A 13,455-nucleotide genomic window follows, 5' to 3' on the forward strand; every position below is an offset into this window, starting at 1 on the left:
CACTGTTTGTGGGGTGTTTTTGTTATTCTAACAATGTCATTAATAATTCCTGTCATGATAAAAATTAGATATAAAAACATATATTGTCTGAAAATAGCTGGCTTTTAATTTTAGTCATTGTGTTAGCAGTGGTAGTAATTGTGTATTCTAAGTACAGAGTGGCAAACTGAAATAGAATATTGAATATATTATCTAATATATTCTACTAGTCAATTCAGATTTGTATTTTTTGCATACATAGATGTGCATCATTTCAGTGGGTTTACATACCTTATAACAGCTAATCCATGCTTTGTATTATAGCAAAGCTCTAATGGACCGGTGAAGAAGTCTATGCGAGAGAAGGCTGTGGAACGCAGGAATGCTAATAAGGAGCACAACAGTAACTTTAAAGCAGGATACATTCCAATTGATGAAGACCGTCTCCATAAGACGGGCCTACGTGGCAGGAAAGGCAACTTGGCCATTTGTGTGATAGTTCTTCTTTTTATTTTGGCTGTCATCAATCTGATTGTGAGTATTATACTTAGGCTTTAAGCAACATTAGGAGGTATTTAATTTTGATGGTTTATTAGAGAAGTAAAACTTATTCCAGTGTGGCTGAGAAGGACTTAAGATGCACTGAACAATATTTCTCATTTTTCTTCTTTCAAAAGAACATCTTTTGTAGTCTGAGCAAGATTAGATGAAAGAACCTTACAAGTTCAGATGTGATTATTTCAGTTATCATAGTCCCAGCAAGAAACCTACCATTTAAGCAACACAGAATTAGGAACCTTGAAAGCGTTTCTTCATTCTTGAAACTCAGGAGCAGCAAATAGGCGAAGTGTTAGACATGCAGTACAAATGCATTCAGGATAAACTGTTATGCCAGGAACATTTTACATACAGTAAGAGCTGCACATGAGCTTAATCAGCCAATGCACTTTAAACCTTCACTGTTTCAATTACTACCTTTTTATTGCTTGATCAATGAGAATTAATGAATTATTTTTCATAACAGGACATCCACCTTTGAAGGTGCTTTCTTGTAGTACAAGTATAAATATATCCTGAGCTGAGCTACTCTGCACAGGAAATATGTTTAGCTAATGATACCATGGTTACCCTTAAACAGGAAAAATACTTAATTATGGACATGGTTTAATTTCATACATATTATATAAATGAATTCTTTTAGTTACCATTTCAGATGAGTCTAAAAATCATGTAAAATGCTTTTCATCATTAAACGTTCTCTCATGTTTCCAGCAAGACTAAAGCAAATTCACACCTAAAGCTTGCTTAAACACTACCATTAATAATCGTTTCAAGTAAAACATTGTTTCAAGTAAAAATCGTTTCAAGTAAAACAGTTTTCAGGTGTGTTTCTCTTTCAGATCACACTGGTCATCTGGGCAGTGATTCGAATTGGTCCCAATGGTTGCGACAGTATGGAATTCCATGAGAGCGGCTTGTTGCGGTTTAAGCAAGTTTCTGACATGGGTGTTATACATCCATTATATAAAAGCACTGTAGGAGGCAGGCGTAACGAAGATTTGGTGATCACTGGAAATAATCAGCCTGTAAGTTAGATCATTAATTGAAAGTTTGTTATAAACACTGTGGCATTACTCATGTGGTTAATAAACGGTATTTGCAGCATCATTAACCTCATGACCTTGTTTCTGAAGATTGTGTTTCAGCAAGGAACAACCAAGCTTAGTGTGGAAAAAGACAAAACTTCTATTACCAGTGATATTGGCATGGAATTTGTTGACCCACGGACACAAAATACCCTGTTCAGCACAGACTATGAAACTCATGAGTTTCATCTGCCAAATGGAGTTAAAATCTTGAATGTACAAAAGGCCTCTACAGAGAGGGTATGTCTCTTTTAGCTACCACTTACTTTTTATAAAAGCTTGCTACCCAGTTGACTTAGTTGTAGAATAAGAAAAAAAATTTACTAATGCAATCTTTCAGGTGTATTTAGAAATTTGACTAAACGTAGGTAAACGTACATTTAGATTCAGATTTGCTCTGAAAATGCAAATCACACTAAGAAGTTTTTTATTAAATTGTTTAGCAACATTTTTAAGGTAATTAAAGTCACTTAGACAAAAGCAAGTGAACACATTTCCATTGATCTGTAATACACTTTTTTTGTTCATGTTGTTAGATAACCAGCAATGCGACCAGTGATCTAAACATAAAGGTAGACGGCCGTGCTATTGTCCGTGGAAATGAAGGTGTTTTCATCACAGGAAAGACCATTGAGTTTCGAATGGGGGGTAACATGGAACTTAAAGCAGTAAGTATTTCAAATCAGCATCTTTTTTGAACAGCTTAGTTTCAAATTCTGGCAGACAATAAACCAATGTAGCTTTATACGATTTCACATTTTATATCAAGTAGTCACACATAACAGCTTAGTTGCACTCAGTCTCTTTAGTAGGATTTTAACAGGTAGTTTATTACTGTGTTGTTAATTAGTAGTTCAGCAGTTTTCAGGTGACAGTGATTTGCTACTGTTAAAATGCTAAAACCCCACAATGCAATTAAAGCTAAGCTTCTGGCCTCTGCACTGAAACAAGTACCAACAATTCTGTGGTTCTATGATCTCCTCTTCTGGAGGCTTTGCTGGGGTCAGCAGCCTTTGACAGGGGACAGAGCACACAGTTAGGAGCACTGCCTTCTGTGCTGCCGCAGCACTCACCAACATTCATTTAAGAATTTTGGAGACTGCAGGGCACATGGAATGATGAAAAAGGTTAAAGGGGGATAAAACCAGAGATACATGCACTTTTATTTCATGTGTGAGTGAATTTCATTTATTAAACTCAAACAACGATTCCCATTTCACATCCATGTTTTTAGATTGACTGCATTTGGTAATAGGTCTGTAAAGTGAAAAGCCACACAGCTGCGGCCTCTCCCAGTATTGATCTACCACTGGAATAATAAAGTACACAGCTGACTGTAATTGAGAATCACAGAATCATTGAGGCTGGAAAAGACCTCTGAGATCATCAAGTCCCCTATGACTCAACACCATCATGCTGGCCAGACCATGGCACTAAGTGCCACATCCAGCCTTTCCTTAACACCCGCAGGGACGGTGACTCCACCACTGCCCTGGGCAGTGCATCCCAGTGCCTGAGCACCCTCTCTGTACATAAACCTTCCCTGATGGAGTTTCAGGCTGTGTTCTCTTGTCCTGTCACTAGTTGCCCAGGAGAAAAGCCTGACCCCCACCTGGCTACAACTTCCCTTCAGGTAGTTGTAGAGAGTGATAAGGTCCCACCTGAGTCTCCTCCAGGTTAAACACCCCCAGCTCCCTCAGCCTCTGCTCATAGGACTGAAAATTGAGAAATTCATGAGCATTCACAAATTTAGTTAAAAATTAAACCTTGTCATATGTACTTTCTTTTGTTCTGCTGATTTCGACAGCCACACTAAAGGTGACATTTCTTTGTTAAACCAGATCATCCTTTTCAGAATTGTCCTGACTTGTTTAAATTAGAAGTTACAGAATCACAGAATGTCAGGGGTTGGAATGGACCTCAAAAGATCATCTAGTCCAGCCTCCCTGCCAGAGCAGGATCACCTACAGTACCATTTCTTTAATTTCTCCCTCTTAACAGGAAAACAGCATTATCCTGAACGGAACTGTGATGGTCAGCCCATCGCGACTGCCAAGTTCTTCTTATGGGGAACAGTTTAATAACGGCAACTGGCTGCGTTTCAAGCTCTGCATGTGCGCGGACGGGACCCTGTTCAAGGTTCAGGTGACAGGTTATAATATGGGGTGTCAGACTTCTGTCAATCCGTGTGGAGCCACGCACTAAAACACAAACCACTACCAGGAGACTTCTCTTGTTGTGTTTACATATATTTGTATGAAGTAATTGCATGCCTTCGCAGAGTTCTGTTTTTACAGCAGTTTATACTAACGTTTATTACATAATATTTTTAAGCAAAGGCTGTTACGTTCAGCAGTATTATGTCACCATCCTGTTAGCCGTAGGAGTGGCACTGATTTGGTAAAGCTTTCAGCCTACACACACACTGAAGCACCTTCCTGAATTGGGATCAGTAGAATATATTTAAAGAATATGATCTTAGCAACAATCTTGACTGCCTTCAGTTGCCTTTAGAGGAAGCTTTTGTTCTACATCTCAAGACCCTGAGGCCTGCTGAGAACACAACTGCAAAAGGAATGTTGATTTGTTGTCAAAAGTGGACTCATCTAGGATGGCTGCAGTGGTAGGTTTCTGTCTTCCCTTCATTTCTTGTCAAAGGTTAATATAATGATTTCCTCTAAAATTATGTGGTTTACCATAGGTGTACTAAGAGAGGGGTAATGGCAGACTCACTTTAAAATATTGCATTGTTTCTGCCCTAAATTCTCATGTTGTTAGAAAAAAAATAGGCTAGTATTAATAATATTTGCAAAGTAATAGCGAGTGCTGAAAAGTAACTTCAGTTTTGAAAGTCTTGCAATTATTGAAGTGTGGCTTGAACTCCCCGTCTGTGTGGTTTAGGCATTCTATGGTTGCTTAATTTATGTGAAGTATTTATAAAACATGATTATATTAGAAGTACATTTTAAAAGATGTAATTATAACTTCCTCACTTCCCAAAAAAAGTGTTTTGCTGGGTGCTTTAATGTGAGCATTGTATGAATCCATTATTTGACAGGTAATAACCTAAAGCATGACCATGGCAGCAATGTCTGAGATCGGATCTCTTTCCCCATGACTGTCAGTCCTGATGCATTACTGAGATCCTCAGAATTAAATTCTAAGTTAAACTGCAGGTCTGTAACTCTAAATGTGATGGGATTGGATCCTATGACAGCAGAGTAACTACATGGGTATCTCAGTTTGTCCAGTAAAACTGTGTCTGCGGTGAACTGGGGCCTTAAAGAAACTTTTACAGCTTTGTAACTGCTTTGGCAGAGGTGAGGTGTCCTGCACTGAAAACTGACCAGCTCATTCTGACGTTTCTCCTTTCCCCATGCCATGTGTTTCTTCAGTTTAAAACAGTTTGGGTTTGCAGTAGCATCAAGTAACCTTAATAATGGAGGCCACAAAGGTCACTTCACAAGTAGCTTTTTGACAAGTTCTTCTAGATAAGCACACACTTCTCTTGGTTACACATTAGCTTCAGAATTGGTCATTTGTAATGGGAAGATAAACTATCTACACTTGTTTTATGCGTCTCAAAGTACATAGTGTTCCACTAAATACAAATCAGCTTCTGCTGCATCAAGAACCTCATATCTAAGGTCCCGAGTCCTGTATTTACTTGAAGTCAGTCAGTCCTCATGCAGGATGTTTAGGGGTGGCAGTGATTTTTAGAGGGGGATCCTTCGGTCAGGCATTACACCATGTGGAAGGTCAGGGGAGTCCTGTTTCCCTCATTGCTCAAAGACAAAGCCAGATGTCGATACTCAGTAGTTGTTGGGGTTTTGGGGTGTGGACACCAGAATAAACAGAGTAAAATGTAGCAAAAACCATTAAATTGCTCATGTTAAGGATTATGGGGAGGTACTAACATTTTGCGTACTGCCTTCATGAACTTTATCATTTTACTAGAGTTGATACGTACATGTACATGTTCACATCTTTGCTGCCAAGTGGTGCCTCAATTAGCATCTCTTACAGTTAAGAGGAGGAAATAAACTGTAACATTTTTAGAATTTTCACTCCATGCTAATGGAATTTTGTCACTTTACTTTTATATATATATATAAATATATAAACACACAGAAATATAAGCAGCAGTATCCTCAAAGCTGTAATAGATTTTGAAAATGACACATCTTGCGTCAGTCAAGTAGATTACACATAGAGAGCATATTAATGCTCTTCTCTGGTTAATACTGACATGCCTATATGTCAGCATCGGATCCTTGCAATTATCAAGGTACCCAACATACCTGAAGGATTTGTTGCAAAGGTACTCTTAAATCATGGTCTGGAGAATGGGTTTGGAAGTGTGGATTTTTTGTCAAAATGTAGCAAAACCCATCACGCAAATACCAGATTAAATAAATTACTGATTTGTTAGCCATTATTTATGTATCATTAATATATTTTGTTGACTTCACAGTTTGAGAAATGTTGGCACCACACGTGCCTTGTGTTCTGCATTTATTTGCTATCTTCTAACTGCCTAAGGTACATTTTTCTGTATGTTTTTAAAACATTGTGTGGCACGTTATTTATTTGAGTCTCACAGATGCACTTAAGATTTTGTGTGTTTAAAGTACATCTTACATGCCTGTGTGTAAAATACCATACTGGGTATGTTGAAACAACTTGCATGTGAAGAGTTCTCAGCTTATGTAAAGGTGGTGGTTGTTTCAACAGGCAAAAGACAGATGAATTTCTAACCTTTGTTTTGAAGTGAAACAATAAATAAATTCTCAGATGCACCTGTGGTTCTGAAGTGTTGTTTGTAAGAACATAGTTTTTCATTAGACTTATATGTTGTATTATTCACAGGGAAACTAGCATTTTATTAACTGTAAGTATGAAAATCATTCCACGTCTATTCGTCATGGATTGTACCTGGTGGACTTTGCTCAGTGGTGATTGTGTGTGATACCTGAAGCAGAGTTCAAAAGTCTCAGTTGTCATTAGCTCACAAGCTCCTGAGAAGCTGCATTTCTTGACTGAAGGGTTGGAAAAGAAAGAAAAGGTTTGGACTGGGTTTTGGGAGAGGTGGAGGGAGGGGGCAGGTTACCAGTTAAGGAGTGTTCTTTTTGAAACAGACCTAGGGCTCCAAAACTAAGTGTTTCAGGCAGAAGGTTGGTAATGCTTTGAGTATTTGTTTAGTGCTGACTTTTCTTTAATGTCCAAGTATTTCCGCTTTCTATTTAACTCTTGTTATGCTGAACTTACCATGATTCTACATTTTACACACAGATACTATGGATAACCTTCACTTGAGTGTCATAGCTATGGCCCTTTACTTTAATCTTCCTGGATCAGTGGGAAGCAAGTCACAGCAGATTCTTCTTGATACACTTCACCCTTCAGACTGCTGGTGGGATGGGCAGTTCTTACTGAATTGCTCTTTTGCTGGAATATCTACTATCCCAGAAGATATACCACAAACAGCGGTAATAGCTGATCTCAGTTACAATAATATTAAAACTTTCCTGTGCACTGATGGAAGAAATGAAGAGTGGATGCTAAAACACCTGAATCTCAGTCACAATCTGATTTCTGAACTCTCCTTAACTACTTGTAGAAACTTACTTGTTTTAGAAACTCTAAACCTCAACAGTAACGCCATCGGCACTCTCACACTTGTCACAGCTACGCCTGCACACAGGAAAGCTGATCGTCTCCTGCCTGCTTTGAAAGTATTGTCAGTTGAAAGAAATAAGCTTAATACAGTTCCAAGAGGTAAGCATTTCAAAATCCTTAAGGACCTCGATTCCAAAGGTTAAGTTGCTTTTGGGTATGATTCGGTGCCTCTTCCTGAATTCAGAGTGCGACCATCTCGTTTAGCTCTCCTTAAGGTGAGGTAAAGTTTCACCTGCGTGCAAATATAGAGACTGAGGCAGATCGGTGGTTTCAGACTAAGGGGCAATCATAATACCTTAATGTCGGTCAAAGAGAACCAAATTTATTTTCTGAGTGCCCAAGCAGTATTTTTCCTTATTCTATCAAAAGGGAAGGATCTTCAGAAAAATAGCAGCCTCTACAACCCAGTCATGAACTTTAACATCGAGAAAATTAGGGATAATGAATGTCGTACTGCGCTTCAGAAGAAAGTCAATACTCTTGACTTCTGACACTCAACTGAAGTGACACAAAAGAGGGGGCGGTAAGGTTTCGATAGACTTCAGAAAGTGTTGGCTTCTCACTGAACTATGCTGGGCATGTGGCCTTTATGGCAGCCTCTGTCATAAAGAGATGATTCACATGGTCCAAACAGTGTTTAAATGAAGCAGAAGCTGCATGCAGTACAAGCAACACTATGCTCTATTTGCTGAATTTAATTGATCCCTGATAACATCATCAGGTTCATTCACTCAAGATTTTGAAAATACTGGGAGGCAAACTAAAACCCCACTTACCTCACAAAGTCAGACAAAGGGAATAATTTTGCACTTACACGGGATCATTTCCTTGAAGTTCTAATTTTCTCCTTTTTTGATACTAAATAATTCTCTGTCATGCAGGAAGCTGTTTTGCTCAATCACTCTGTAGTATCTGTAAGGTTCCATATAGACAGTATAGAAAAGCTTATGTTATAAAACACATTGATGCAGATTTGATTTGATAGATAAACATAACTACACACTGTGCGATGCCTCAGGAGGTCAGACAGATCAATCTTTTTCTATAAGAGATTCTGTTTTTAGACACTGAAAGTCAAATTGCTGCACATCACCGCCGTCCTTAAAAAAAAAAAACGCCACTTGACACAACTGGGAAAACAAGAACAAGAAATGTAAATTAATTTTGTTCTTCCTAGGACTAGGCTGGCTGCAGTCTTTACAGACTGTCCATATGTCATCTAATGGCATTCGACAGATTGATCTGAATGACTTTCAGAACTGTTCACAGCTGAAGGACATCAACTTGCAAAACAACAAGATAACTAAAATTCATCCAGACGCCTTCAGGGATCTCAAGAAATTACAGGTTGTAAAGCAACACAACTGTTTCAATGTGTTGTGTCAATCACCACTAAAGATTAGTTATCAACTATTCACTATGATTACAGTGGTATTTGATCATTATATTAGCATACAATTATAAAAACTGAAGTAAATGGTGAAAGTAGTATTTATTTTTATATAATATATAGTTGCTTTTCATAAGTAGAAAAACACACACACTTGTAAATATACAGGATGTAACCATAAATTCACAACTTATTGATGCCAGAAACCAGTCCATAACTGGTTTAGACACACACATGTCCTTTCCTACCGTCACTCCTACTGTGGTGAGAGCCCTGCGGCTTCCCACTCACACACAGGTACCCTACAATGGGAGAATTTTAAATAAACCACAATTTAAACTTTCCATTTAAATTGAAAAGCTTGGAACAATATTTTTGAAATCCTAACCAGATCTATTGTTCCTGTAACCGCAAAAGTGCTTGTATACTAAAATAAATGTTACTGATATTGCAGTTAGGATTCCATTGTAATGCTTATAAAATTAATTCTGAATTATTTCTAAACAGGTTTTGGATCTCCGTGAAAATGCTCTGACAAGCCCTCTACCACAGATATTAATCAGTTTGAACTTCTTTCAACTTGAAGTGGATTTGTCAAATAATGCCTGGATATTTAAGTGCAGACTGAACGCTTTCAAACATTTATTTCACTTTCTTTTTGACTCTACAAGGAAAAAATTGAGTATTTCATACAATAGATCTGCCAAAAACTCACAGAAACCTCTGCTGTACCTTTCAAGTTTCCATTTAAACTGCAGCGGACACATTTTGCTCAAGAGAGCTGTAATCCCAACAGGGAAGACATCGGTGCTAAACTGTGACTTGGACAACACAAGGGGTAGGTAAAGCTGGGACTTTATCCATAGGCTGCTAGAATCCAAATGCATGCAGAAAAAGAAATCCCATCAAAGGAATCTGGTTTAAAAATTGAGTTTCTAAAGATACTGTTTAAAAACAACTGAACAGAAACTTAACACGCAAATTACTTTGTTATAAAGTAATGCACAGGTTAGAATATTTGAAAGTTATGTTTCTGAAAAAAAGTCTTAATTTCCTTCCTTACACTAAACTAATAACTTATGCCAAATCATACACAAATAAATTTCAGTAATACATTGAAAATTTATTGGCTAATTTTGGAATGCAAACAAAGGCGCGAACAGTGGGATGGCACTTCTGGGCCATGTATAAAACTCTGTCGGATACAGCAGTACTTCTAATAGTTATAGCAAAATGAATTATCTGCAAGGGAAAGGATTATTTCTTCTAAAAAAAAGTACAGCTAGAGCAGCACACTTAAGACGTGAATTCGGCATTTACAATTAATACAGAACATTTGAAGTACAAGTGACAAAATCGACAGAGCTGAAAGAAAACTAAGAGCAAAGTCTTAGTTAGAAAACTAAGACCAAAGTTAAAGTACAAGGTGTGTTTGTTGTGTGCTATAAGGCAAAACGGTTTAACTCTAGTGGACTAGTAGCACTTTGAGGTGGTAAGGCTTTCCTCTGGGATCACTTTATCCCCAAATGGGGGACCCCAAGGGTCTGTCAGAAACACCACCCACCTCGTCTAGTAACAAGGAAAGTCACGGAAACTGATCATGAGATTAAAATCAACCCAGTGGATCGCACCAAAACTCAACCGAGAGCGCGAGCAGATCCGAAGGCAAAGGTGTATGTACAGCCTTGAAACATATTCCAAAATCCAACAACCAGCCGTGGCCTCCACTCAGTAAAATTTGGAATAATTGAGGGGGGAATATTTTGATGGTTTAACTTATAGTTGGAACTTATAAAATTACTATGCATAGATCAAAAGAAAATGGATTTTATAAATGAATAGTTAAAAATATCAAAGATAGGGCAGAATATGCTGTTATAGAAGTAATGACCCTTCAAACCAAGTATCCTATACTTTCAAGACTGATTTCGTTTGTATTTTCTTTTATTTCAGGTAATGGAGTCTCTTGGTGGACACCCAAAGGCAGAATTTCACAAGATAATGGTCTTCCTCATATTACAATGGATAAAATGAGTAATTTAGTGATACACAATGCTGAGAAAACTGCTGAAGGGTTATATTTGTGTATTTCTAATACAAAAAAGAAGAACTATCTCATTTACAATATACAGGTGAAAGAAAGAGTTTCAACATTTTTGGTTAGAAAAGCCCGGGACACAAACCCTGTTTTTAAACAAGGAAGAACAGAGCAAGACCTTGCACTGGCTGTCTGCCTCTCGGTGCTCATTACATTTGTCTGCGCCTTTTGTCTGGGTGTTTTTGCTAGACCCTACCTTGTGAGCCTGTGGAGACTCATGCACAGAAACAAAAATTCAGGTTCAGAACATACGTATTCTAATCAAGCTTTTTCAGATGAAACCTTGAGCGGCGAGTGCTCTGCAAGCAAACCAACAAATAGGCAGCGTAATTTGTTCATTTGTGATGAGAATTCCTCAAGCAACGCGTGCCTTTTTCCCCCAGAAACTTCTGTTTTGCAAGAAAATGTCATTGGTAGCAGTGTACACGCACCAAATACGGAAGAGCAGTACCAGAAACAAAGCAAGAATGAGACCGATGTCAAGAAAACCCCACTGTTTTCAGACATCAAAACTATCAGCAATGATGAAAATACAAATGTTGACAATAATGGACTCTTTTACCAGAACAGCAATGAAGTAATGCCAAGAATATTAACGAGTAATGACATATTGTTACAGAAAGATTCAAAATACACAAATAATGAAGACTCAAAGAGCAGGTTCCCTCCCCTACCCAGAAGACTGAATGCTGACTCTAACTCAAATCACACTGACTCCTCAGAGTTGGGTTTATCCTTCATGGGAGAAACTCGCTTTCCATTTTCCACAATACACACACATGGAGACACTCCTGAAAGAAAAGGTATTACTTCACATAATGAACCCGTAAACACTACAAAATTTATGTCTGGAAGACAAAGCCATGATGAACAACTTGGTCTGAACAGCAACATACACAGTGATGTGGGAGATTTTATTTTACCCAGTAGGTGCAGGAGAAATACAAATACTGAGATTTTAAGTGTCTGCCAAACAATAAAAAGCTCTCCTCTTACAGAGTACAACTATAAAACAGAATGTACAAATGAGAAAGATGCTTCAGACAATAGTTCTTCAGATGAAGGGACTCCATTTACAATGAGTGACTGTAGTTCTTTAGCAGACTCTGAACCGGAACAACCTGATGTTAGTGACAACCTGCCAGTCTACCAGGTGGAAGAAGCCAAGAGGAACAGCGGAACTGAGAAGTCCTCAGCATTGCTAGAGTCTCCAAACATTGCTCTTGAACTTCGGCATATTGGGAAAAATGGAGACAAGAACAATGTGTATTCTGAAACCAGGACTGATTATGGATTAGATACCATCACACCTGCAACAACATCACATTACACTGATAAATGTAGTGACCAGGTAAGCATGTCCAATTCAGACCCCGTTAGTTCTTCAAATCAAGAAGTTCCTGATACATTTCACTATTTTACTAATGCAGAGTCAACAGTACAAACCTCTATTTCTGATTCTCTCCACAACCAAAGTACAGATTTTGTTAGCATTTTACTTTCATTAAAACATTCTCCCACATATGACACAGATAGAGAGGACACTCCTGAAGAGGCTGAATCGCAGCAGTATCGGTTTCCCACTGAACCTCAGCATTCCCTCAGCTTCTGTCCCACTGAACATGTACTAGAAAATGTACTAGAGGGAAGAACGGACGAGTACACAGATAGGAACTCCTCTGAAAAGAATCATGGTGAGGGGGACATTATATTAGGAACAGACACAAGTACATCTGAGGATAGTGATTTTATTTTTGCTCCCATTGATACTGATTTGAATGAAATTGTTCAAAAATCATCACTACTGCATTCCAGTAGCAAGTCATCACTTCTGTCTCTGCCTGAACACACAAGTGAAAAACCTTTTACAGTTAGTACAGAGAAAGATGACTTGCTACCACAGGGGAAGCAGGTGAACACAACTAAGACTTATGCAGATATAATGCAAAGAGGTTTTAATGAGAAAAACTATGACACACACACAGAATTACAGGATCCCAGCAACTGTAGCCTACCCAAAGAAATGCAGTCTTGCAATCTTACAGCAGATCTGCTGCATCTTCACTCTTCTGCAAAAACACAACCAGTCTTCAACACAGAACATCATTTGCACCTGGATCAGAGTGATGAGGATACATATTCCTTCTCAGTCCCACAAGGCTTCTTCAGTGAAAACACACAATACAGTTCCTGTTCATTCCCACAAAAGACTACAGGAAATATCTCTGAAAGCACTGATTCCAGGCAGACAGAGGATGACAGTACTTTGACAGGACTGGAGATAAATTCTACAACGGCCAGCAACCTCCAAAATTTGAGTGAAAAACTCAGTCAAAAAAGTCAGACCAATTTAGGACAGGGACAATTTTTTGTTAAGAAGAAAAGAGCATTTGATGGATTTGCTAATGTTTTGCAAAGCAGGAAAACAAACTTCAATAGTTCAGACACAGAAGTGTAATACTAAGCTCCTGTAGTGTTTATGTCATATAGTAGGTACAAAAATTATTGTGTCTTAATAAAATAAAGCGTGTAGCTGTTAAAGACCATGGGTTTGGTGGTTTCCTTCCCCTCTGTACAAGTAGTTATAGAATCCAAGTTACGGAATTAGACTTAACAATGAGATGCACAAAGCCTAGATTCACAGAATCACAGAATGTCAGGGG

General features: G+C 38.2%; 2 protein-coding genes across 2 annotated transcripts; both read left to right on the plus strand.

Moving 5' to 3' along the window:
- Positions 1-303: 303 nt before the first annotated feature.
- SGCB (sarcoglycan, beta (43kDa dystrophin-associated glycoprotein)) lies at positions 304-4,096 on the plus strand (the record flags this gene model as incomplete). Its single annotated transcript, XM_009866846.1, has 5 exons — positions 304-513; positions 1,380-1,565; positions 1,674-1,865; positions 2,162-2,293; positions 3,627-4,096. Coding segments are annotated over 5 exons (924 nt in total), but the record flags the coding sequence as incomplete, so codon positions are not given.
- A 2,826-nt stretch (positions 4,097-6,922) lies between these two features.
- Positions 6,923-13,250, plus strand: LRRC66 (leucine rich repeat containing 66). The gene is made up of 4 exons (XM_009866847.1): positions 6,923-7,403; positions 8,482-8,651; positions 9,202-9,532; positions 10,648-13,250. Exons 1-4 carry the CDS (start codon positions 6,923-6,925, stop codon positions 13,248-13,250), a joined length of 3,585 nt encoding a protein of 1,194 aa, XP_009865149.1.
- The last annotated feature ends 205 nt before the right edge of the window (positions 13,251-13,455 follow it).

The sequence above is a fragment of the Apaloderma vittatum genome, unplaced genomic scaffold, assembly GCF_000703405.1.
Source record: "Apaloderma vittatum isolate BGI_N311 unplaced genomic scaffold, ASM70340v1 scaffold33153, whole genome shotgun sequence".
Lineage (NCBI taxonomy): Eukaryota > Metazoa > Chordata > Aves > Trogoniformes > Trogonidae > Apaloderma > Apaloderma vittatum.

What these genes read in the sequence shown, in the direction of transcription:
- LRRC66 (XM_009866847.1), top strand. Translation starts at nt 6,923, where the DNA reads ATGGATAACCTTCACTTGAGTGTCATAGCTATGGCCCTTTACTTTAAT. An exon ending in GGGATCTCAAGAAATTACAG is followed by an intron (nt 8,652 to 9,201) that starts GTTGTAAAGCAA and finishes ATTTCTAAACAG; the next exon opens with GTTTTGGATCTCCGTGAAAA. An exon ending in TGACTTGGACAACACAAGGG is followed by an intron (nt 9,533 to 10,647) that starts GTAGGTAAAGCT and finishes CTTTTATTTCAG; the next exon opens with GTAATGGAGTCTCTTGGTGG.